General features: G+C 37.9%; 1 protein-coding gene across 5 annotated transcripts in view; it reads right to left on the bottom strand.

Annotated features, from left to right (window-relative positions):
- Window positions 1-23,212, bottom strand: part of LRRC49 (leucine rich repeat containing 49) — a 149,987-nt gene that overhangs the window by 44,922 nt on the left and 81,853 nt on the right. For all 5 annotated transcript variants that reach the window (XM_025919855.2, XM_025919857.2, XM_086711098.1 and 2 more), the window contains 3 exons: window positions 17,600-17,747; window positions 8,134-8,217; window positions 3,464-3,633 (listed from right to left, as the gene is read on the bottom strand). In XM_025919855.2, coding sequence (XP_025775640.2) covers window positions 3,464-3,633; window positions 8,134-8,217; window positions 17,600-17,747 — 402 coding nt within the window. The remainder of the gene's footprint in view (window positions 1-3,463; window positions 3,634-8,133; window positions 8,218-17,599; window positions 17,748-23,212) is intronic.

Raw genomic sequence — 23,212 nt, 5'->3', positions numbered from 1 at the left:
TCCTTTGTAGTTCTTGCTTAAAAGGCCTCTCTGACTTTGTGGAACTTTTAATAAAAATTCTGAAACTCTTGGCAGTAAGTATAAGGCATAACAATTTTCACTAACAGATACTTCCTCTTTCTCTTGGAACTCATTGCTTGTTTTTGAGGCCATAAAAGTGAAGACTCTATACTTTTAAATGATTTTAGAGGATCACAGAACGTTTGGCCATAAGCTGCCTAAAAAGTTCAAAGCGTTGGGAAAATCATATTAGCAGTCTGGGATTCACCTGTCAGAGATAGTTTTGCCAGGTAAAAGAGCAAGTTAATAAACAAAGACATTTCTGCACTCGCTGTAGCCGCCAACACCAATAAAATAGTGGGAATAGTGAATGGTTTAACAAGAGCATAGGATGCATGACTCAGACTGGAGGGAGATAAGGCTGATCACTGCTGAATGCATTGACCCCTTGTTCCATATCTAGTTCTACCATCAACTGCAATATGTTCAATAATAGCTTCAACTGATCTCCCTCTGGTGACCTTCACTTCTCTTCTCCAACGACCCACTCCATGGCCACAACAGTGGCCTCCAAATCGCTCTGAATGTTGTCATTACTTAGATATGTCCTGCCTTTAAAAACTTCAACTTCAACATCTTAACCCTGACCATAAGCTCCCACTATCTGAGCTCACTATTAACCCTCTTACTTCCCAGGCTTCTCATCTTCAACTTCATTTAGGCTTCTGGTCTCAGAAATACTAAATTTTCTCCTGATCTGTAGGCAACCTTCTATTTTTTAATTCTTTAAAAGTCTAGCCCAGACCATATGACCCATCATTTTTCCTTTTATCATTATACTTAAATTTTTTATTATTTACCTTCGATCCTTTATCTCCTTATTCTTTATCAAACACACATAGCTTCTCTACTGTTATACCTACCTACTCTGTGCTCCTGGAATACTCATTCAACAATTCTGACTATAGTTGCTACAATTTCATAGTCTCTAAGCTCATTTAGTTCTTCAGAATTTTCCTTCAATCTTTCAACACTTCCCTAATTAGCTCCCTCTGGATACCAAACAAGACCTGGAAAAATGGAGATATACCATGATTTTTAAAGTGATGATTTATTATCTTAAGAATGTCAATACCTCTGAAATTAATACCTTAAATGTCATTTGAGTATGATTCTTAACGTTTCTGTTTAGATGAATAATTTTTCACTGAAGTATAATCAACATACAATGTTAGTCGTAGATTAAATGATTTTAAAGTTCATATGGAAGAACAAGTGTGGGAGAATTAAAACTCTGAATAGTGAAAGATTTCCCCTACATAGATATTAAAATGTACTAAAAAACTACTATCATCAAAATAGTTCTGATTATTAACACAGATAAACAGATAAGTGAAATGGAATAGGAAGTTCAGAAATATTTCCAAATATTTACAGGAACTTAATGTAAGAGGCAAATGGCATTCTCATTAAAAAAGAGAATACCTTAATTAAGCAATGCTATGATCAATTAACCAATTGAAATAAAATCAGGTTAGACTCTCACCTAACACTACATATGAAAATAAAGTTGATGTAGAAAGAACTAACTTTTAAAACCTTATTAAAATTTTTGAATATAATGTGTAAGATTATTTGGATAAACTTGGATCTAGGAAACCATCTTAAGGAAGATAGGGAAAAAAATTTTTTTAAAAAGAGCCATCAGAAATAAACTGACTTGTGTAGTGTATGTCATAAATCTAAAGTTTTAACTTTATAAAATGTTATAGTTCTGACCAAGTAAAAGAATATTACATAAAGCTCTAGGGCAATATAAGAAGGATACATATTTGTTTTATAAATTGTCACTTGATTAAAATCGCTATTCTTATTGCTTTATTTTGCTAGCTGAAAGGGCTGAGAGGCTCTGCATGTGGATATGATACCCACGTGAGCTAAAGTAAGTACACAGATCAATACAGATTAATCCTATAACTAACATTTTTGAAGTATATTTGTCTAAATATATGTCACACTCTTTAACTCCGGAAAACTTCCAAAATGTTAGTCTAATGCCTCTTAAATTATTTTCTTCATGGCATTCTTTGTGTATGAAAAAGTTTATAGAATATGACCTGAAAACTCAAAAGAAAAGCTACATCACATTCAGTTTGAAGTGTGCTTCGTAATTTGGTTAAGGTCATTAGGTAATAGAGCTTCATCAAATGAAATCAAATTGGTATGCATTCTATCTTTGACTTTCAGGCTTTATTTTTAAGTTACATACATTTTTAAAATTATAAATAAACTATACACATAAATATGCTTTATATCCCTCACATTTACTTGATTCCAATATGCTTTCTTAAGAGGAAGAGAAATATGTAAAATCTACATAATGTACTCAGATTTGCTCACAAACCAGGGGATATGTAATTATGTGGCACCTACGTCACAGAAGAAAAGAGGCTGTAAGGCACTGGGATAGATCGATATTATAGAACACAACTGGAGTAATTATTCAGATTTTATGCCAAAATTGCTTAATACTATTAGTTAGGAGTAAGGTCTTGTGCTGGCTGCTGGGTCAAGACCATCAGCAATCGGAATCAGGATTCTTTTCCTCTTCAAGTTATACTCTAGTAAGGAAGACAGGAAACAACTAATTACCCACTAGTTATTTAATCATGGTTATGTAAGTGCTGAGAAGGGGGGAGTGCACAGTACTGAGAGAGATAAGAGGCGTATCTGATCTAGTCTAGTCTCCAGGGGGTAGTTAGGGAAGGCTTTCCGGGGACGTGAGGTTTAACTTTAAAACTGGCAGGCTGGCATTAGCCAGGGCAGGGGGAGGGAAGCAGGGCAGGGAAGTAGTGGCAGGGGACAACACAGCTGTTTGTAGCAGCAAGGCTCTGAGATGGGAAGTGACCGATCTGAAAGGCCCTGAGGCACCGTCAAATTAGTGTCCGATGATGAGGGATGAAATCTGGGGTTTTTTTCCTATGAAAAATAGTAAAGTACTGAAGTGTGTGTGTGTGTGTGTGTGTGTGTGTGTGTGTGTGTGTGTGTGTGTTTTAATTAGGGGTCAGTTTATATTTTCAGTATTTCTACCTTCACTTTTAAATTTAAACTTCTAGGGGCGCCTGGGTGGCTCAGTCGGCTGAGCGTCCGACTTCGGCTCAGGTCATGATCTCACAGTTCGTGGGTTCGAGCCCCACGTTGGGCTCTGTGCTGACAGCTCGGAACCCGGGGCCTGCCTTGGATTCTGTCCCCCTCTCTCTCTGCCCCTCCCCGGCTCACGCTCTGTCTCTCTCTGTCTCTCAAAAATAAATAAATGTAAAAATAAATAAATTTAAATTTCTAATCTTAGTAGGCTTTCTTAAGATAACTATTTTTAAATAGTTATATGTGAAATAGTTCCCCATTTCTGCTCCAAACTCAGTTCCCCAAAGACACTGGTACCTGGAAAGAATACCATTCATACCCTGTTTCCTCTGGAAATGCAGAGACGACGGCGCTTCCATGGAGCTGAGAGGGGTCCTGAGAAGGAGAGTCAGAAACTTTTGTATCTTGATTTGTAGCAATGTTGGGTGTTCGATGCTGTTGCAAGTCCCACTTTCGAGCTACGTTGTTAATTGTTAACCTTTTCTTCTCCTATGAAGAAGTTTATTGTGACAAGAATTATATAAAGCAATTTTTGCAGCAGGCGAGTATCCCTGAAGCAAGTTGTCTGTACTACTTATCACACTTTTTAAAGGAGTCTTACTCCTTACACGTAGCTGCAAATAGGCTCCTACAAGTACGGCGGCCTTATTTACCCTGTGCATTCAAACATCTCAACCGTGGTCTGTCATCCTTAAAGAGAAAAAATTACACACAAACAATAATTACTCCCATTGGAGATACGAAAATTAGCTATCTGAAAGTTTAATTTGGCAGAAGTTTTTATACTTGTTATCTGAGATTTTAATTGGACAGAAATTTATATGCCTCTGTGTTTCAACGTAGTGAGAAGAAAACTAATAATATTTTAGTTTTCCTACCTAATAATTCAGACTACTACGATGCAATAATCTTGGTTGAGAGGTGGGGAGAAGAAGGGGGGATTGGTCAATGTTCCAAGCTTCACAGCATGAATTACAATGTCTGAAAATGAAGAAGTACATAAAGACCACTAAAAGAAATTGTACTAGGTTGAAATATTCCTAGGTAACTACTACCATCCCAGAGGAATAGGAAAGAAGTAATTCAGTATCTGCAATGGATGTCTTAGTAGAGTGGTTTTCATACTTTACCTAGCGTGCCTGAAACCACCTGGAGAACTTCTTAACCCACCAACTGCGGGTTCTCACGCCTTTCAGATTTAGTGTGTTTGAGGTGGGGCTTGAGAATTTGCATTTCTAAAAGCTCCCAGCTGTTGTTAAGGCTACTGGTCCGGAAGGAAAATGTGCCAGGTTGCAATGTTTCTACTCAGCTTGTATTAAGTTGATAAAGAAAATAATCACTACTCTGGTAAAGTCTCCATTATCAAAAGTTAACATTTTTAAATGGCATGTCGATATGGTCAGAGTGCTAAAACTAGACACTTCCCCTTTCCTCTTTACTGAGAGCACGCTCATCCAGTCAGCTGTGTGATACTGACTTCTCACCTGCTGCCTCTGGAGTCGGTGAGGGCTGTTAGGAAAATTCTTTGCCCATTTCCTCAGGGAATATGTACATGTAGAATAATACATTTTTTGTTCCATCTCTTTGCCTATATTTGGAGATCTAAAATTTTAGCATGGAAAAATGGCACTGGGTAGGAATGAAAACTGATAACAAAGCTTAATTAAAACTAAACTTTTTAGAAGTTCTGTGTTTAAAAATGTTTTTAGCATGGGTTCTTTCTCTGTTGCATGGCATTTCAAGTTTGTCTATATCGTTAAATGGGTTATGCTTAATATGTGTATACTTCTGAGACTTTGGGGCATTTTATGTGTATCCCCCTTGTCTAAAGCAAGTAGGAATCTGCTATTCTACTGTCAAAAAAAATTTTTTTCCCAAATCTGTATTAACGGCATCCTACCCTAAGGAATCCTATTTCAGTTATTCATGGATAACTGATACAACCCAATTCTTAATCTAAGTAGTGTCATTTTTACTCAGTATCAAGCTACTTTGAAAGAGCCAGGGGCAGTGAGTTAATAATGGCAGATGGCGGTCACGCTGGCTCCATGCATTTGGTTTCCTGGCTGACTGGTAGTTGGTGGAAAGAAATATTCTTAATGAGGCAGATATAGCTATGTTTAGAAAAGAGATACACAATATCTCTATACCAGTGAGTATGTTAACAAATTTATAAGATACCCTGAAAATACAAACACTTTCCTATACCTACCCCAAAGTTAAAGTTCCTTTATTTGGATCATTGAAATTAGATCAACACCAGGTTGACTAAGAGAATGGATGACTAAGAGTACTGGGGCCAGGAAGAGGAAGACATATTTTAAAACAGGAGTGCAGCCTGGGGTCAGGTGGGGGTCACTGGCTGGCCAGGGGGCCACATAAGGGCTCTAGGTATCTGATGCAAGAGAAAAAGCAAGAGAAAGGCCAGAGATTCTGCAAGGCAGAAGAGGGGGTCCCCAAGGAAAATCTTCTGCTCGAAGATCATGGATGCATTTGGCATATGAATTACAGACATGTCTCTACAGCTAGATAGCAATATATTGCCAAGTCCGTGTTAAGGTGGCAATTATTTTAGAAGATTCCAAATTTCAGCTTTTGTCACTTGAGTCTATTCTTCATAATCCAAGCAATTCCACACCAGTATATTCTGTAACCATCACTTCCATTTATTTCCAAGGTTGCAAAGAAACCAGAAAGATAGAAAAGCAACAAGGCAGAAGATACGTGTCAATGAACTCTTCTGGTCCCTTCATAACCACCCACCCACTTTTCTTAACGATCAATAGGTGTTGTCGCATAAACAATAGCCAGCAAATGCTGAGGGTCTTTGGTACTGTGATCTCAAATCTGAGCTAGGGGTAGAATCCAGATCTCTGGATTTCCCATGCTTTTCCCCTAACTAAAAAATTTTAAAGCTAAATAACTCTCATAATTAAAGAGTCCTATTTGGTGACTTCAAGCGAAGCATTCTTTTTTTTTTTAAGTTTTTATAAAAATTTCCCAAACGTGTAAAAACCACATTGGCTAAATATTTAATGGCACATTTCCAAAAATGCCGACAGTGGAAAGCATTTGAATTGGGTATATAAGAAAAACATTTTAGTGCAAAGGTGGAGTCAAGTGCAATTTGTTGCCTCAACTTGTAAGTTGTAAGGCTCAACGTACAATGGTGCCTTTAGAAGCTAAATCGCCAATGGAGCTTCTTTGTTTTTCTTCCTTTCCATTCTCCAGTGCTCAAACAAAAATGTACTTTTGGTCCGAGAGCTTTATTTATTTACTTATGTATTTTTATTCATTTATTCATTCATTCACTTATGTATCTGAAAGCAGCAGCTGTACAATAGGAAATATAGTTGATCCTTGAGCAACATAGGGGTTGGGTTAGGAGTGCTGACAAGCTGCATAGAACTTTGGACTCCTCAAAAACGTAACTACTAACAGCCTACTGTTGGCTGGAAACCTTCCTGATAACATAAACAGTTGATTAACAGATACTCTGTATGTTATATGTGTTATATACTGTATTCATATAATAAATTAAGTTAGAGAAAATAAAATGTTATTAAGAAAATCATCAGGAATAGAAAATCCATTTACAGTACTGTACTGTATTTATTGAAAAAAATACATGTAATAAGTGCACATGTGTGGTTCAAACTCATATTGTTCAAGAATCAACTCTGCTACTTTTTGTAAATGAACTATTCCAAAAGTTTACCAATAGTATCATCTGGCAATGGTAAATCTTGCTCCTACACATTGAAAAAATATTGCCTACAACTATATTTCCTATAAACCAAAGTGTCTTTTTGGCCAACCCTTAGAAATATTCCAAAATAGTTAAGACTAATATCCTATTGGCTAAAATCAATATGACAGAGATGTCAAGAGAGGGCTTAGGTACATCTAATTAATGGGATGAGGGGAAACATAAAAGTTGGGGAGGTGTCAGGAGGTTAGAAACAACAGCAAGTGAGAAAATTGTAGCACAATGGGTAAGAGTTCTAAACACTTTTGAAGTAGTAGGCTTGAGCCAAGAGGGTCGGGACCAAGTTGGTTTTCTTTTTTGTGAATTTCGGAGTAGTATTCATAGAGTAAGACATATTGATTCAAGCATACCCCTTGATCGTTTTTGACAAATGCATACACCTGTGTAACCCATACCCCTATCGAGACCCACATTTCCATCGCCCCAATAAGTTCCCTTGTTTCCTAAGTTTATTTTGTACAACTTTGTATCCCTACTAGTCATTTTTTGAATTCTAAACGGCATTTTCATTTTTAAAAAGAAAAGCACCCACATTAGACAAGACTGAGTAATGATAACCAGCGTGATATCTTTAATTTTAGAAGAGGATGAGCATGATCCAGGCTGCAAACTGTAAGCTGTCTTCATTCATCATACTTCTGTGATGCGAATGTAAAATATTTTAAGAGGAAGCATTTTATTTAAGGAAAATTTATCTGATATGCTAAATTATCTAAATCTAGTTTAAAACAAATTTTAATTCCTAAATCCTCAAAATCTTTACCACCTCTACAGAAGAGAGGCTAGTAGAGAAAGTTTTTAAATGTAAGAAGCAATTATCACAAAAGAAACCCATGTATCAGAGCTCATTAAAATAGCTCAGTAAAGACAGTGGTCTATTAACACTGTCTTCTGAAATGAAGCCCACATGGCAGGGACACACAGGGTGATGCACTGGTGTGGAAAACAACTGTAGCTTGTGCTCTATTTTCCATCTCTTCCTTTTAAAATGTCTAGCTTTTGCATGTGTTTTATACTGTACATTATGTCGCAATTCAGAAGCACAGGTTTATTTATAGGTAACTGCTAAAAGTTTTCAGGGTAAGTGTTAAAAACATTCTACTGATAGGAATGAAAACTTTACCAAATGTGGAAACTGCTCTTTCAGCTGACTAGCTAGCTAGTTTCGGCGTAGGTGAGTGTGCGGGCACACACATGCATGCACTCGTTTGAGAAAGTACCTTCAGCAAGGATTGTTTATGACTTTCCCGCTTCTTCTCTTCCTCTTTTTTGGCTACAACAGATGCCATACGCCTTTCTTCTTCCTAAAAGAAAAAGTGTTGACAAGTGTTATGAAGTACTTAACCTTTATTTCTTGGGTTCGGCAAGCCTGGTTCTCTTTGTGAGAAGCGTACGACTTGCTCGTGGAAAAATGTCTCGTTTTCTGCTTCCTTCCCAATTGTAAAAAAAACTATGTTCTTAACTCTACTCCCAATTGTTGATGTGAGTTGAGCCTAGCTAATACATGAAAGAAAACAGAATGAAAAGAGCAAGAAGAAAGGGGGAGCAGGTTTACATAGTTTTTTTCTCAAGAGCCATGCACTACAGTTTCACATAGAAAGACTTAAAATCTTTCTACTATGAAGATAAAAATGACCAGCATTACACTTCTCACAACTTTTATTTGATCTATGGATGTAAATCAGAGCTTTTTAAATAATAAAACAAGTGTGAAAGCCTTTTAAAACTCTCCATATTAAATATTCATAAAATTATTCTCCATTAATACATTACTTTTACTTTCTTTAAGTTGATTTGGCCAGTCTAACTTCTTAAATTCTAAAAACTACAAAATAACATTATGGTTTAGAAAAAATTTTAAAAATCGGCCACAATTCCAACATGGTAAATCACATCTTGTCGTTTCTGTGTCACCTTATAATGTTCACTATATTATATGTATACACAATGTGGGTCATGGGCTTTTTTCCCCCTAAAGATTATCACATTTTGCAAATTATAACCATGTAACTTTAAATTTTAGTATCAAAAGATTTGCAGGTGTTCAAGATGATGTCACAATTTGAGAAAACAATTCCTTCTGAAAAGACAAGCTTGAAAATATCTTCAGAGATAGAAACTACAAAAAGTAATTTAGCACATTTGATTCCTCTTTCAGAAATGAAAACATACGGAAAGTGAAATGAAAAAATCCAGTGGAAGGGAGTTGAAGAGCAAATTGTACACAGCTAAAGAGAATCAGGCAACTGGAAAACAGGTCAGAAAAAATTTTCCCATATACCTTCATAGAACCGTATCTTCCCCCACAATAGGACTTAACCAGTTCCATTTTAATTATTTCTGCTACTCTCTCTCTCCTGTCCTACCCCAAAAGCTCTTTGAAGGTATGGACCATGTCAGCTCCTGACACAGTCAGGATAGCCAATAAATATATGTTTGAAGAATTAATTATTAAATATACATCTTCATAGATGTTCAATAATTTCCTAAAACCAGGACCACTAAATCAAATGGAAGACACCTTTTTCTAGGGCTCTTGATACGTTGACAAACTGCCCTCCATAAATGTAGTATTGATTTCCACCCCTACCAGAAGTCGGTGTGTGATTTAAAACATGACAGATAGTCACAAGAGCTGTTGACCAAGTATTCCTGTGTCTTTCCACGTCCAGGCCATACTGTATGATAGCAATTCTTGTCCCTTGAAAGTTAGGTGCGGTTATGTGGCCTCCTTTGACCAATGTCATGTGAACAAAAGTAACATGTGTTTACTTCTGGAGGAAGATTTCAAAGACCGTGAATGGCATAGCTGTTCCCTCTCTCACCTCTGCTATCGGATCTGTAAAGCTCCACATGGTGGGTACTTTGAAGGCCTTGGTGCTGGAACGAGGACAACACAGAGCAAAGTTCCCAGACCACATACTATGGGCAGACAGGCAGTATGAGCATGAAATAAACCTTGTTGCTTTAATCCACTGAGGTCAGAGAAATTGTTACTACAGTATAATCTAGCCTATCCTGATCAGTACATATATTATGTTAGAAGTAAGGAAGGTGAAAGAGGCCATGAAAATGTATTCTGGGGGGTGAGCCATTATAAATACTTTTGAAAAGAAAGAAAAGACCTAGACTAAAGAGGTATATAAAAAATGCACAAAGAAAAATTATCACGGAGCTAAAAAGAAAACCAGAAATGCATCCATTGGAACACTCTAATTTTAGAAATGAAGAACTGAATACTCTGAGAAGGTTAGTAATTTATACAAGGTCACATGGCTAGTGACAAAGTCAGGATCAGGATCAGAAGCCATGTCTTGTGAGAAATGGAATTTGTAGTATTTTTTATAATAAGAACACATTTAAATGTATTTTACTGATTTTAGAAAGATATGAAAGCTATTAAAGTTCAGTAGTAATCTGCTATATGGTTTAATTGTTTTAAAGGGAATGGAAATTGAATGTGACTTTTGGTGAATTTGAAGTCTTTTACAATATGGAAAATAGTTATTCTTGGTGTTTGAAGGCTGAATAGTGGTTATGAGGAGAAATATAGTGAATAGGAAATTCAGAAGCTTGATTCCTAGCTTCCCAAAATAGCTGGATTAACAATTAAACTCTTTGGTTCAGTAAATACTGATTTGGAACCTATTAAGTATAACCTGTTTCAGAACAAACTTTTTAAAAGAGCAAACTATATTGATGTTCAATTGTTGATTCATCTATAAAATGTGAACTAGAAACAGATTGGTAACTCAAAGAGCCAATTTCAAACAGTACTGGAAACTGTATGGATCACGTATTACACATACTTAACAGATGATTTCATCAGATTTTCAAAAAGAATTTGAGCTTCTATTAAAGGCAGTAGGACTTTAAAAGGAAGGCTAAACCTAAGAAAATTGGATACATGCCAAATCAACTCAAATATTGAGTGTTTTAAGGAATTTATACATCTGATGACTATATTTCAGCCCAAATAATTACAGAGTAACTAAACTTGGAAACAAAAATAAACCTCTAATTGTAAAGATAAGCTATAAATCTGTTGGTAAGAAGGAAAAAACTGTAAAATTCTGGCATCTTCATGATAATAGTTCAATGTCTGGGATCAAAGCCATATCCTTTATATAGCAAAGGAAAAGGATCTATCTGGGACCAAAAAATATATACTTTTTTCCTGACTTCAGTCTGTCATGAAGATAAAATATAGAAATGACTTCAAATTAATTAAGAAGTACTGTGATTTAATAGGTGTTTGATAACTTAGATTATACTCTGTTAGCAGACTATTAAGGCTCTAAACAATGCATATTTTATATGAGAAGTTTTGCTCCAATAAATAATAGTGGTCCTAATATAGGCAGTAATTTATTATGTGGAATTTAGAAAAATACGTGGCAATGTGGGTTTTTAACCATATACTTTAGAATAGTTAGTTATAAAAGACATTACTTCCTTGACTCCAACAAATATTAAAACAGACTTTAAAATCAGAGTTTTTGTCTACAAGAGATATTTTTCATTTAAACAACCTTTTTCTTAACAGAGAAAACTGATTTTTCTAGGTCATAGTTAATGTCAGAGTGGAGGCTGGAAGCCAGGTCACCTGACTTCTCTTGGCCCAGGGATATTAGCTCTTAAATATTAGTGGGGAGGGGAGGCAGAATAGGCTAGGTTATGCTGCCGTAACAACTTCAAAAGTTATAGGAGCTTATGACAAAAGCTTACTTCTTTTTTTTTTTTTTTTAAGTTTATTTATTTTGAGACAGAGAGAGCATGCAGGGGAGGGGCAGAGAGAAAGGGAGAGAGAGAATCTCAAGCAGGCTCTGCACTGCCAGCACAGAGCCCCACGCAGGGCTCGAGCTCACAAACTGTGAGATCATGACCTGAGCTGAAATCAAGAGTCAGACGCTTAACTGGCTGAGCCACCCAGGTGCCCAGACAAAAGCTTACTTCTTTTTTTTTTTGTTTGTTTTCAACGTTTATTTATTTTTGGGACAGAGAGAGACAGAGCATGAACGGGGGAGGGGCAGAGAGAGAGGGAGACACAGAATCGGAAACAGGCTCCAGGCTCCGAGCCATCAGCCCAGAGCCTGACGCGGGGCTCGAACTCACAGACTGCGAGATCGTGACCTGGCTGAAGTCGGACGCTTAACCGACTGCGCCACCCAGGCGCCCCAAAAGCTTACTTCTTGATGGTTCAAAGAACACTACAACTGCCCTCCATGTACTGCCTAAGTATTCCTGGGTGCTGTGATCTGATGGCATCTTCAACTCAATACATGCGTCCACAATGACCACCACAGGAGAAAAGCAGTGAAAATCATACATCGGCTTTTAAATGCTTCTGCCTGAAAATTATATACATTACTTCTGCTCACACTTCATTGGCCAAAGCAAGTTGCACAACCACACCTAAGTTAAGGGCAATGCTTCCACCTGTCAGAAAGAGGAGGAGAATCAGAACGTATTGGCGAGCGTCAGTAATGGCTACCAAAACAGAAAACTCACTTCTGTCTCAGATAAGGCTGTTCCAATTCTTGGAGAGCAAACTGTAAACAAGGTCATATTAAGCCAATAAATGTGGGTCTGAAGTGAAAACTTTAGAAATTATGAAGTCGTGTCTGTTTCAGAATTCTGAGAATAGTGCCTGTGTTAGAAAAACACTGCCTTAGAAATTAAAAGGAGAAAATTCTGCCTCCTAGAATTGTCCATACGATTGTCCTTGTTCTAGGCCCCCAAAATGTGTCTATTCTCTTTTTTTATGGACAGTTGTGAAAATATTTGAAGACCACTGTAATATCTTCCTTATGGCTCCCCTCTGTCAATGAGTTGTGCCAGGTCCTCTGGACATACTCTAGTTCGTTGTCACCCCCTAAAACTAATAGTTCAGGTGAAATCTGATCATTAAAGAAAAAATGGGGACTACTGTCTCCATTTTTCTGAATTGTTTCTATAAATGATATTGTTTTAAACCATATTTACTTCTAATGATCACATCTCACAAGTAACTCAATTTGCTGAGTCTCATCTCACGTAACTCTGCATTTGTGCTGGGGATTATTTGTTGTCATGGAGTAAAGTCCAGGATTTTCAATTTATCTATTTTTGTCTTGCTAAATTATGCTTATTTTTCTACACTAGAGGTCAGCAAATTTTTTCTGGAAAGAGCCAAATAGTAAATATTTCAGGCTTCGTGAGCCACGTGAGATCTCTATCACGCATGGTTTTTCTTTTATTTTTTAAAAATACAATGCTTAAAAAAAAAAAATCTATAAACCATCTCCTAGCCCGAGACCTGCTCAGAAATAGTCTGCAGAATAGATTTGGCCCACAGGCTGTTGTTTGCCAAACCCTGTTCTAGATTATTGAGCTACTTTGGGATTGTGATTCGATTAACCAGTATATCAGGATCTCCAAGTTCTCTAGTTCCTGTCAATTATATACTTTCTCAGAAAAACAGAAATATTCTCATCTAGTCATTAACAAAAATATTGAATCAGGGGTGCCTGGGCGACTCAGTTGGTGGGGTGTCCAAATTCAGCTCAGGTCATGATCTCGTGGCTCATGGGTTCGAGTCTCTGTGTTGAGCGCTGTGCTGACAGCTCAGAGCCTGGAGCCTGCTTTGAATTGTGTCTCCCTCTCTTTCCGCCGCTCCCCTGCTCACATTCTGTCTCTCTCTCCCTCTCAAAAATACATAAACATTTAAAAAATATTTATATATTGAATCGAAAGGGCCTGAGGAAAAATCCTCAAGGCACACCAGTACAGATTCTTCTACAGGCTGGCCTTAATCCACTGCTTCCTGTGTTGTAGGGACGCTGGAATCCCAAATTCACTTGACTGTGCTGTCGTCATACAACTTACTCAAAGCAATACCATAAAAGACTTTGTCAAAAGCTTGGCTGAAACAGCAAAACACTGGAACACTTCTTGGAGAGAGCCGATTTACAATATCTGAAATTGAAAATTAATTTGTCTGGCATGAATTGTTTTTAGTGAACCACTGCTGCCTCCTAGTGATCAATGCCTTTAGTACTGACAACTCCTCCAATAATCCAATTTAGATTTCCTTCGTATTCAACATCAAGTTTACTGTCACAATTTGTGAAATTTATATTCTTTCCCTTTATGATAAAAAGACAGATCAGTTCATCCTACCGTGAAGCTGCTTTACTATTCTACACTGTTTCTTTCAAAGGAAGAAAGATTCTTTCTAGTAATTATTTATTCACTATATTTATTCAGTTCTGTAGATCAAGGACTGGCAAACTCCAGCCCACAGACCAAATCCAGCCTGTCACCTATTTTTGTAGATAAAGTTTTATTGGAACAGAGGCATGCTCATTCATTTATGTAATGTCTATGCCTTCTTTCACACTACAATGAATTTCGTAGTGTTCAACAGAGACTATATAGCTCCCAAAGCCTGAAATATTTACTATCAGATCCTTTCCAGATAGCTTGCTCTAGATCAAGCTTATCTATTCACCTATCCGAGGCTTTGCTTTCTTCCTATTAATATTTATTTCTACTCTTAACAGACTATAAGCCTTTCTTCTTGACAGAGATAACAAAAGCAAAATAGGACCTGAGGCCATCAACTCACATTATGTCTCCTGACCTCATATTATCTTATGCCATTCTTCTGGGTCAGACCCCCGGAAGCTCTCACTGTAACTAATCTCCGTTTCTCATCCCACCCATCCTATCCTTCCCAATTCATCCCCTGGGCTGCTACCAAGGCAGACCCTCTTTTTAATAGGCAATTGTAATTTAACCACTTTAAACTCTTCAAGAGCTTCCTGTTATGTCCAGAAACAAAAGAAGCTAATCTCTTTCTTGTGATATAAAATGCCCTTCATAGCCTACCGCTTGCCTGTGAGACACCCTTTGCTCCTGCTACTCTCCTCCACGTACACTCAGTGCCCAGCCATGTTGAACTGCTTTCAGTCCCGCACATGTCTCTGCATTATGCATGCCTCCACCCTCCCTGCACACTCTCCACAGATACATCCTCTTCTTCTTGACCACTCTCCAAGCCCACATCAAGTATTTTCTCCTTTGGAACTTTTCCTATTTCTCTGGCAGACACAAGGGTGCTTTATCCTCCAATATTATTGTGCTGCGTGTGTGTGTGTGTGTGTGTGTGTGTGTGTGTGTGTGTGTGTGTGCACATATACATATCTATCAACCTATCTTTTCTAGCTTGGCATTTTGCATTATAACCTGTCTTCACTATGATGGGGTTTTGGAATGGTGATGGGGTCCAGAGCCAAAGGCCAAGAAAGATTTCTTGAGATGTTTTTGGTGCAAAAAGATTATTTTATTAAAGCACAGGTCCTTTCCCGTGGGGTGGGGAGGGGTGGAAAGGAGGGATAACAAAGGGGCATTGGGAAACTTTTCTGGGTGGCGAATTATTAATAAGCTTAGCTGTGGTGATGTTTCACAGGTGATATACATGTTGAAATTTATCAACCTGTATAGTTAATATGTACAATTAATTTTATGCCAATTATACCTCAAAGAAAGCTTTTAGTAAGACATTAATTTTTTTTATTTCTCAAATTAAACCATGAAGGAGGAGATGTACAAGGATTGCTGCTCTGTATTTAGCAGAACAGTTGGCCCTGCTCCCATCCCAGGTGATTTTCTCTCATTTCCTCACCAGGCAAACACAACCCACGGGAATGCACAAAGACAATGATTATATATAGCATTATTCTCCTTTCTTTCAGGCACAAAAGTAGATAAATTTCACTCAGTCGGGACTTTATTGCATACTACTACATTCTCAGCATTGTGTGAGATAGAGAAGGAAAGGAAATAAACATGTATATAGACCATCTGTATGTATCGAGCAAGGAGGAAGAATGGCTTCTGTCCTTAAGGATTGTATACATTAGTTGGGTAGGCAAGACTGACAGAAATTCACTATGAGAAACATAATACATAATTAAGTACTAATTTATACAAATGAGTTAGCATCATTTCATACCCCAAACATCTCAATCTCACCAGGAAGAGCAATTGTAAGTACCAAAGATGTTCAATTAAGAAAGACATGGAGATAAGGGTAAAAGTATGAAACAGTGTTCGCAGGATAGATCTGAAGAAACTAAGGACAAAGAACCTCATCTCCATGCTGGAACAAAGACAGGCAGAGCCCTAGAAGACCCCTGGCATGCACGAATTCATCAACACTTGTAACTATCTGCTGGCTACCTTAGATGGCCATGATATTGCTGAGACAGAAATGTAAAATGTGCACATTGTGAAAATGGATTCTAGACAATGAGTCAATTGGCACTTGAATAGCTGACCACTCAAAATCCACATTAAAATTAGCAGAGTCTAGAAGTCAGAAAACAAGTGGAGGTTTAGGATATTTTTCTAGCTCTGGGGTTACTGAACTGAGATCATTAATGGATGTTTTCTGAGATAGGAAAATATTTGAATAAATATGGGCTGCAACGAAACCAATTAAGGCAAGTTTGTTATAGAGCTTCTTGAAACCTATGATATGCTAATGTGCACTGTATGCCTAGAAGGTGCATGTATAGCATTTCACTTAGATCAGGAGCCATATTAAAACATCTAAGTATAGAAAATACCTAACATGCAGATAGAACGAATAAAAGAGAATGACTCTGAGAAGTATGGCATTACACACAACAGCTCGATGTGACGCTTCCTATGAGCCTCACACTGTTCTAAGGGTTAGTACTTTATTTTATCTTGACAACAACTCTATGACATAATCATGACCTCCCATTCTACTTTGAGGAAAATGAGATATAGAAAGGTTAAGTAAATCCCCAAAGGTCATTCGGCTAGAATATGGTCAAGCGAGGATCCAGACTCAAGCGGTCTGGCTTTGGCACTCACGTTCTTAAAACATTACATTATGTAACTTACCAATGATGTTTTTACTCATCCATTCCAAACTAAACTATTAGTTGGGTATTAAGCCAGAATGGAAACCAGTTGTGATGATTAATTTAAATAAAAGGTTAGGAATGAAGGAGAAGGAGGAGGAGGAGGAGAAGAAGAAGAAAGAGGGAAAGAAGACCGAAAATAGTGTCACTTGTTAAGGCCCCAAGCGAGTAAACCAAGACTTACTACCTAACCTAAGTGTAGTTTTGACCCTCCCAAAATGTAACCTGTAACCAGTCAACCTCCTCATCAGCACTAGGAAGTTTACTGATGAACCCCTTCCATTCCCTTCCCTTCCCTTCCCTTCCCTTCCCTTCCCTTCCCTTCCCTTCCCTTCCCTTCCCTTCCGTTCCCTTCAGAGGGGTGACCTTGCCTACAACAACTTGCTAATAATTTCCCTTTTTCCACTCCCTCTCTACCTTTAAAAACCTTTCTTTTTCTGTAATCACTGGGAGCACCTCTCTACTTGCTAAAGAGGATGCTGCCCAATTCATGAATTGATTAATAAAGTCAATTAGGTCTTTCAAATGTACTCAGGTGAATTTCTGTTATTTAACAGCGCTATTCGATGAAATTGGAAAAAAGGGACGGGTGGTAAAAAAAAAATTTGTACTTATAATTATGAATTATATTGTCATGATAACATAGTTTATTAAAACCAAGAAGCATTTCGAGCAAAGAACATGCACCCCAATCTCCCAATCCACAGTAAGGAAGACAATTTGGCAAGCGCTTCACAAGAGTTCTCACCGTAACTCTCTTCATATCTAGCTGGCGCAGCTGCATCATATTCTGAAGGATAGTGTGTTTGTACCATGACTCTTGAGCTATTGGATTGCCATCAAAAGTGATGTCTGAGAGAGAAGAAGAGTCAGCAAGACAGCAAACACTTTCAAAACTGCGGGAGAGACAGAAACCGCTGGATTATTGTGAGACCTTCCAACAGTACTTTCATTTATTTACTATACGTTACTGTAGAATAGTTTTAGGTTTACACAAAACTTGAAAAAATAGCATAGAGTTCCCATATACTCTGCACCCATTTTTCTGTTATTAACATCTTGTAGCAGTATAGCACATTTTAATTCACAATTATTTACAATTAATTAATTCATCCCTTGCTTTCTGGCACTAAAAGATTCTCTAGACTCGTATTATGTATTTTCGACCCCAGTCCTAGAATCAGCCATTTCTCGAAGGAGCCATGGTTCCTTTTATTGGAGAAGGCTATGGAACCAAAGATCTGGTGGCTGGATATACTTTTTGCTCCTGGGGTGTCATTTTTTTCAGGCCCTCTGCCAACAGAGCAAGGACATGTATGTGTGAATATTAACATGTGTGTATACAAACACCTATAATATTTAATCATTTATGTCTATGTTAGGCTAAACATGAATTCACACTGATGTACCCCAATTCTATTATCAAAAGGATCATTCTAGCCTCTTTCCCTCACTTATCTGTAAATTCCTACTCCAACAAGGAGAAATCTGACTCCCACCATCTCATCCATTTATTTAATTGTTTAATTCCAGAATATATGCATAGTGGTATCAGCATTTTTCAACCTGAACCCCCACAGGAAACAACTTTGTTAACTAAAGTATAACTGTGATGTGTAATTCCTTTAGCATTTAGTCTTACATACTCATTCCAAAGTTACTTAGGTCAACACCTCCCCCCCTCACCCCTTCAAGGGGGGTTGGTTCATACATTTGAAATACAGTTAGCTTCTCTTGTCATAGTCTATATTCATTCCTTCCCTGGATCCTCTAACCTCCTAAATATTATTTTTACATTTGCATATACTACGGTTCACTCTGTGCTATAAAGTTCTGTGGGTTTTGACAAATGCATAAGTATCATACAAAATAGTTCCATGATCCTAAAAAAATCCCCTACTTCAACCCTCCTCCTCTTTCCCTGAATCTCTGGCACTGATCTATTTATTGTCTTTACAGTTTTTGCCTTTTCCAAATGTTATATAGTTGGAACCATACAGAATATAGCCTTTCCAGACTGACTTCTGTCACTTAGCCATTTGCATTTAAGGTTCTTGCATGTCTTGGGGCACCCGGATGGTTCAGTCAGTTGAGCGTCCGACTTCAGTTCAGATCATAATCTCACAGTTTGTGAGTTCAAGCCCCACACTGGGCCCCCTGTTGTCAGCGCAGAGCCCACTTTGGATCCTCTGTCCCCCCCCTCTCTGTCCCTCCCCGACTCACGCTCTCCCTCAAAAAAATAAACATTAAAAAAAAAAGCTTCTTCCGTGTCTTTTTGTGTCTTCACAGCACATGCTCTCTCTCTCTTTATCACTAATATGTCATTGTCTGGATGTACCACAGTTTGGTTGCTCCCAGATTTTCGTGATTATAAATAAAACTGCTATAAATATTTGTCTGCAGGTTTTTGAGTGAACATGAGTTCTCAACTCATTTGGGTAAATACTTAAGAGTGAAATTGCTGGATTATATAGTGAGACTAGTTTAGCTTTATGAGAAACTGCCAAACTGTCTTCCAAAGTGGCTGTAACATCTTGCATTCCTACCAGCTCCGCATTCTCATCAGCATTTGCTATATGTCAGGTGTTTTTTTTTATAATAGTCACTCCAAAAGGTGTGTAGAGGTCTCATTGTTTTAATATGCAATTTCCTAATGTCAAAGGATGACATTTTTTCATATGCATTTGCCATCTCTGTATCTTCTTTTTTTTAAAGTTTTTATTTAAATTCCATTTAGTTAATATACAGCGTAATATTAGTTTCAGGTGTACAATTTAGTGATTCAACACTTCCATACATCACCCTGTGCTCATCATGGCAAGCGCAGTCCTTAATCCCCATCACCTATTTTACCCATTCCCCCACTCACCTCCCTTCTGGTAATCATCAATTTGGTCTCTATAGTTAAGAGTATGTTTTTTGGTTTGCCTCTCTCTCTCATTTTTTTTCCCTTTGCTTGTTTGCTTTGTTACTTAAATTCCACATATGAGTAAAATCATAGGGTGTTTGTCTCTGACTTATGTCGCTTTGCATAGCACTCTCTAGCTCCATCCATGTCATTGCAAATGGCAAGATTTCCTTTTTTATGGCTGAATAATATCCCATTGTGTGTGTGTGTGTGTGTGTGTGCGTGTGTGTGTGTGTATACCACATCTTCTTTATCCATTCATCAGTCGATGGACACTTGGGCTGCTTCCATATCTTGGCTATTGTATACAATGCTGCTATAAATATCGGAGTGCATGTATCCCTTTGAATTAGTGCTTTCATGTTTTTTGGGTAAATACAAAGTAGTGTGATTGCTGGATCATAAGGTACTTCTATTTTTAACTTTTTGGGGAACCTCCATACTGTTTTCCAGAGTGGCTGCACCAGCTGCATTCCCACCAACAGTACAGGAGGGTTCCCCTTTCTCCACATCCTCACAAACACCTGTTATTTCTTGTGTTTTTAATTTTTGTATATCATGGATATATAAATATATACATATATACAAATATACCCAAATAACTTATCAGGTATATGATTTGCACATATATCTCCTAGTCTGTGACTTGCCTTTTCATTTTTCTTTTTTAAAAAAATTTTTTTTACATTTATTAATTTTTGAGAGACAGGGAGAAACAGAGCGTGAGCCGGGGAGGGGCAGAGAGAGGAGGAGACACAGAATCCGAAGCAGGCTCCAGGCTCTGAGCTGTCAGCACAGAGCCCATCACGGGGCTCGAACCCACGAACCGTGAGATCATGACCTGAACTGAAGTGGGATGCTCAACCGACTGAGCCATCGAAGTGCCCCTCATTTTTCTTAAAAGTGTCTTCACAGGGCAGAAGTTTTTAATTTTAATGATGTTCAACTTATCAATTTTCTCTTTCATGTGCCATGGTCTTCGTATTCTATTTAAAAATTCATCACCAAGGGCGCCTGGGTGGATCAGTCGGTTAACTGACCCACTTCGGCTGAGGTCGTGATCTCACAGTCCATGAGATCGAGCCCCGCATCAGGTTCTGTGCTGATAGCTTGCTAACATACTTGAAACATACTCAGAGCTGAGAGGCTGGAGCCTGCTTCAGATTCTGTGTCTCCCTCTCTTTCTGCTTGTCTCCTGCTCAAGCTCTGTCTGTCTGTCTCTCTCTCAAAAATAAATAAACGTTAAAAATTCATCACCAAACCCAAGGTTGCCTAAATTTTCTTCTAGAAGTTCTATAGCTTTGTGTATTATATTTAAGTCTACAATCAATTTTGAGTAAACTTTGTAAAACATATAAGGTCTACGTCTAGATTCTTTTTTTAGATGTAAATATCCTATTTTTCCAGTCTCATCTATTGAAAAGACTACCCTTTCTCAAATGAATTGCCTTTGCTCGTTTGTCAAAGATTACTTGACTATATTTGTGTGAATCTATTTCTAGGTCGTCTATTCTTTTCTACTTATATATATGTCTACTCTTTCACCAATACCACACTGTCTTGATTATTGTACCTTAATATAAGTCTTGAAATAGGGTAGTATGAGTCCTCCAGCTGTGTTCTTCAGTATTGTGTTGCTATTCAAGGTCTTAGCTTTTCCATTTAAACCTTAGAACACATTCATTGATATCAGCTTGCTGGGATTTTGATTGGGTCTTTTAAAAAATGGAAGTATAGGGGCGCCTGGGTGGCGCAGTCGGTTAAGCGTCCGACTTCAGCCAGGTCACGATCTCGCAGCCCGTGGGTTCAAGCCCCGCGTCGGGCTCTGGGCTGATGGCTCAGAGCCTGGAACCTGTTTCCGATTCTGTGTCTCCCTCTCTCTCTGCTCTTCACCCGTTCATGCTCTGTCTCTCTCTGTCCCCAAAATAAATAAACATTGAAAAAAAAAAATGGAAGTGTAATTGATATACATTATATTAGTTTCAGGTATATAACATAATGATTCAGTATCGGTGTAAATTGTGAAATGACCACCACAATATATCTAGTATAATACCCATCTCTACATGCAGTTACAGAACTTTTTTACAGAATTTTTTTCTTGTGGTAAGAACTTTTAAGATCTTCTCTCCTAGCAACTTTCAAATATGCAACACAGTATTATTAGTAAGAGCCAATATGCCATACATTACATTCCCATGACTAATTTATTTTAGAACTGAAAGTTTGTACCTTTCGGCTCCTTTCTCCCATTTCGCTCACTGCCAGCCCCCTGCTTCTGGCAACCACCAATCTGTTCTCTGTATCTATGAACCTGTTTTGCTTTTTTATTGTTGGTTTTTGTTTTTGTCTTTAGATTCCCCATATAAGTAAAATCATATGGTATTTGTCTTTCTTTGTCTCACTTATTTCACTTAGCATTATACCCCAAGGTCTATCCATGTTGTCACCAATGGCAAGATTTCGTTCTATCTTATGGCTGAATAATATTCCATTATATACCTCCCCCTGTCTGTCTGTCTGTCCGTCCGTCCATCCACCCATCCATCCATCCATCCCACATTTTCTTCATCCATTCATTTGTCCATGGACACTTATATTGTTTCCGTATCTTGGCTACTATAAATAATGCTGCAATGAACATGCAGATATCTTTTCAAGTAAGTGTTTTCATTTTCTTTGGATAAATACCCAGAAGTGGAATTACTTAATGGTAGTTCTATTTTTAATTTTTTGAGGACTTCCATTTTTTTTTTTTTTAACTTTTTTTTTTTTTTAATTTTTTTTTTTCAACGTTTATTTATTTTTGGGACAGAGAGAGAGCATGAACGGGGGAGGGGCAGAGAGTGAGGGAGACACAGAATCGGAAACAGGCTCCAGGCTCCGAGCCATCAGCCCAGAGCCTGACGCGGGGCTCGAACTCACGGACTGCGAGATCGTGACCTGGCTGAAGTCGGACACTTAACCGACTGCGCCACCCAGGCGCCCTGAGGACTTCCATTTTTTTTTTTTAATTTTTTTTTTTTTAACATTTATTTATTTTTGAGACAGAGAGAGACAGAGCATGAACGGGGGAGGGTCAGAGAGAGGGAGACACAGAATCTGAAACAGGCTCCAGGCTCTGAGCTGTCAGCCCAGAGCCCGACGCGGGGCTCGAACTCACGGACTGCGAGATCATGACCTGAGCCGAAGTCGGCTGCTTAACCGACTGAGCCACCCAGGCGCCCCAGGACTTCCATTTTTTAAAGAAGGGAATACTCGCTTTTCTAAATGATACCCCAGAGAAGACTAGTTAAAATCATTAAAATCATTTATGTTAGAATCATAACTAGTTAAAATCATTATGTTAGAATCATCAAAATTTGATGACTATTCAAATAACTAATGTAAACATTTAGGCCTAAGAGTACTTTCTTTATTCAGGCACTATATTGAATATCCCTTCTTCCTGTG

The sequence above is a fragment of the Puma concolor genome, chromosome B3, assembly GCF_028749965.1.
Source record: "Puma concolor isolate L17-30 chromosome B3, mPumCon1.1.hap2, whole genome shotgun sequence".
In the NCBI taxonomy this organism is placed as follows: domain Eukaryota; kingdom Metazoa; phylum Chordata; class Mammalia; order Carnivora; family Felidae; genus Puma; species Puma concolor.
This window is presented reverse-complemented; position numbering and strand designations above follow the sequence as displayed.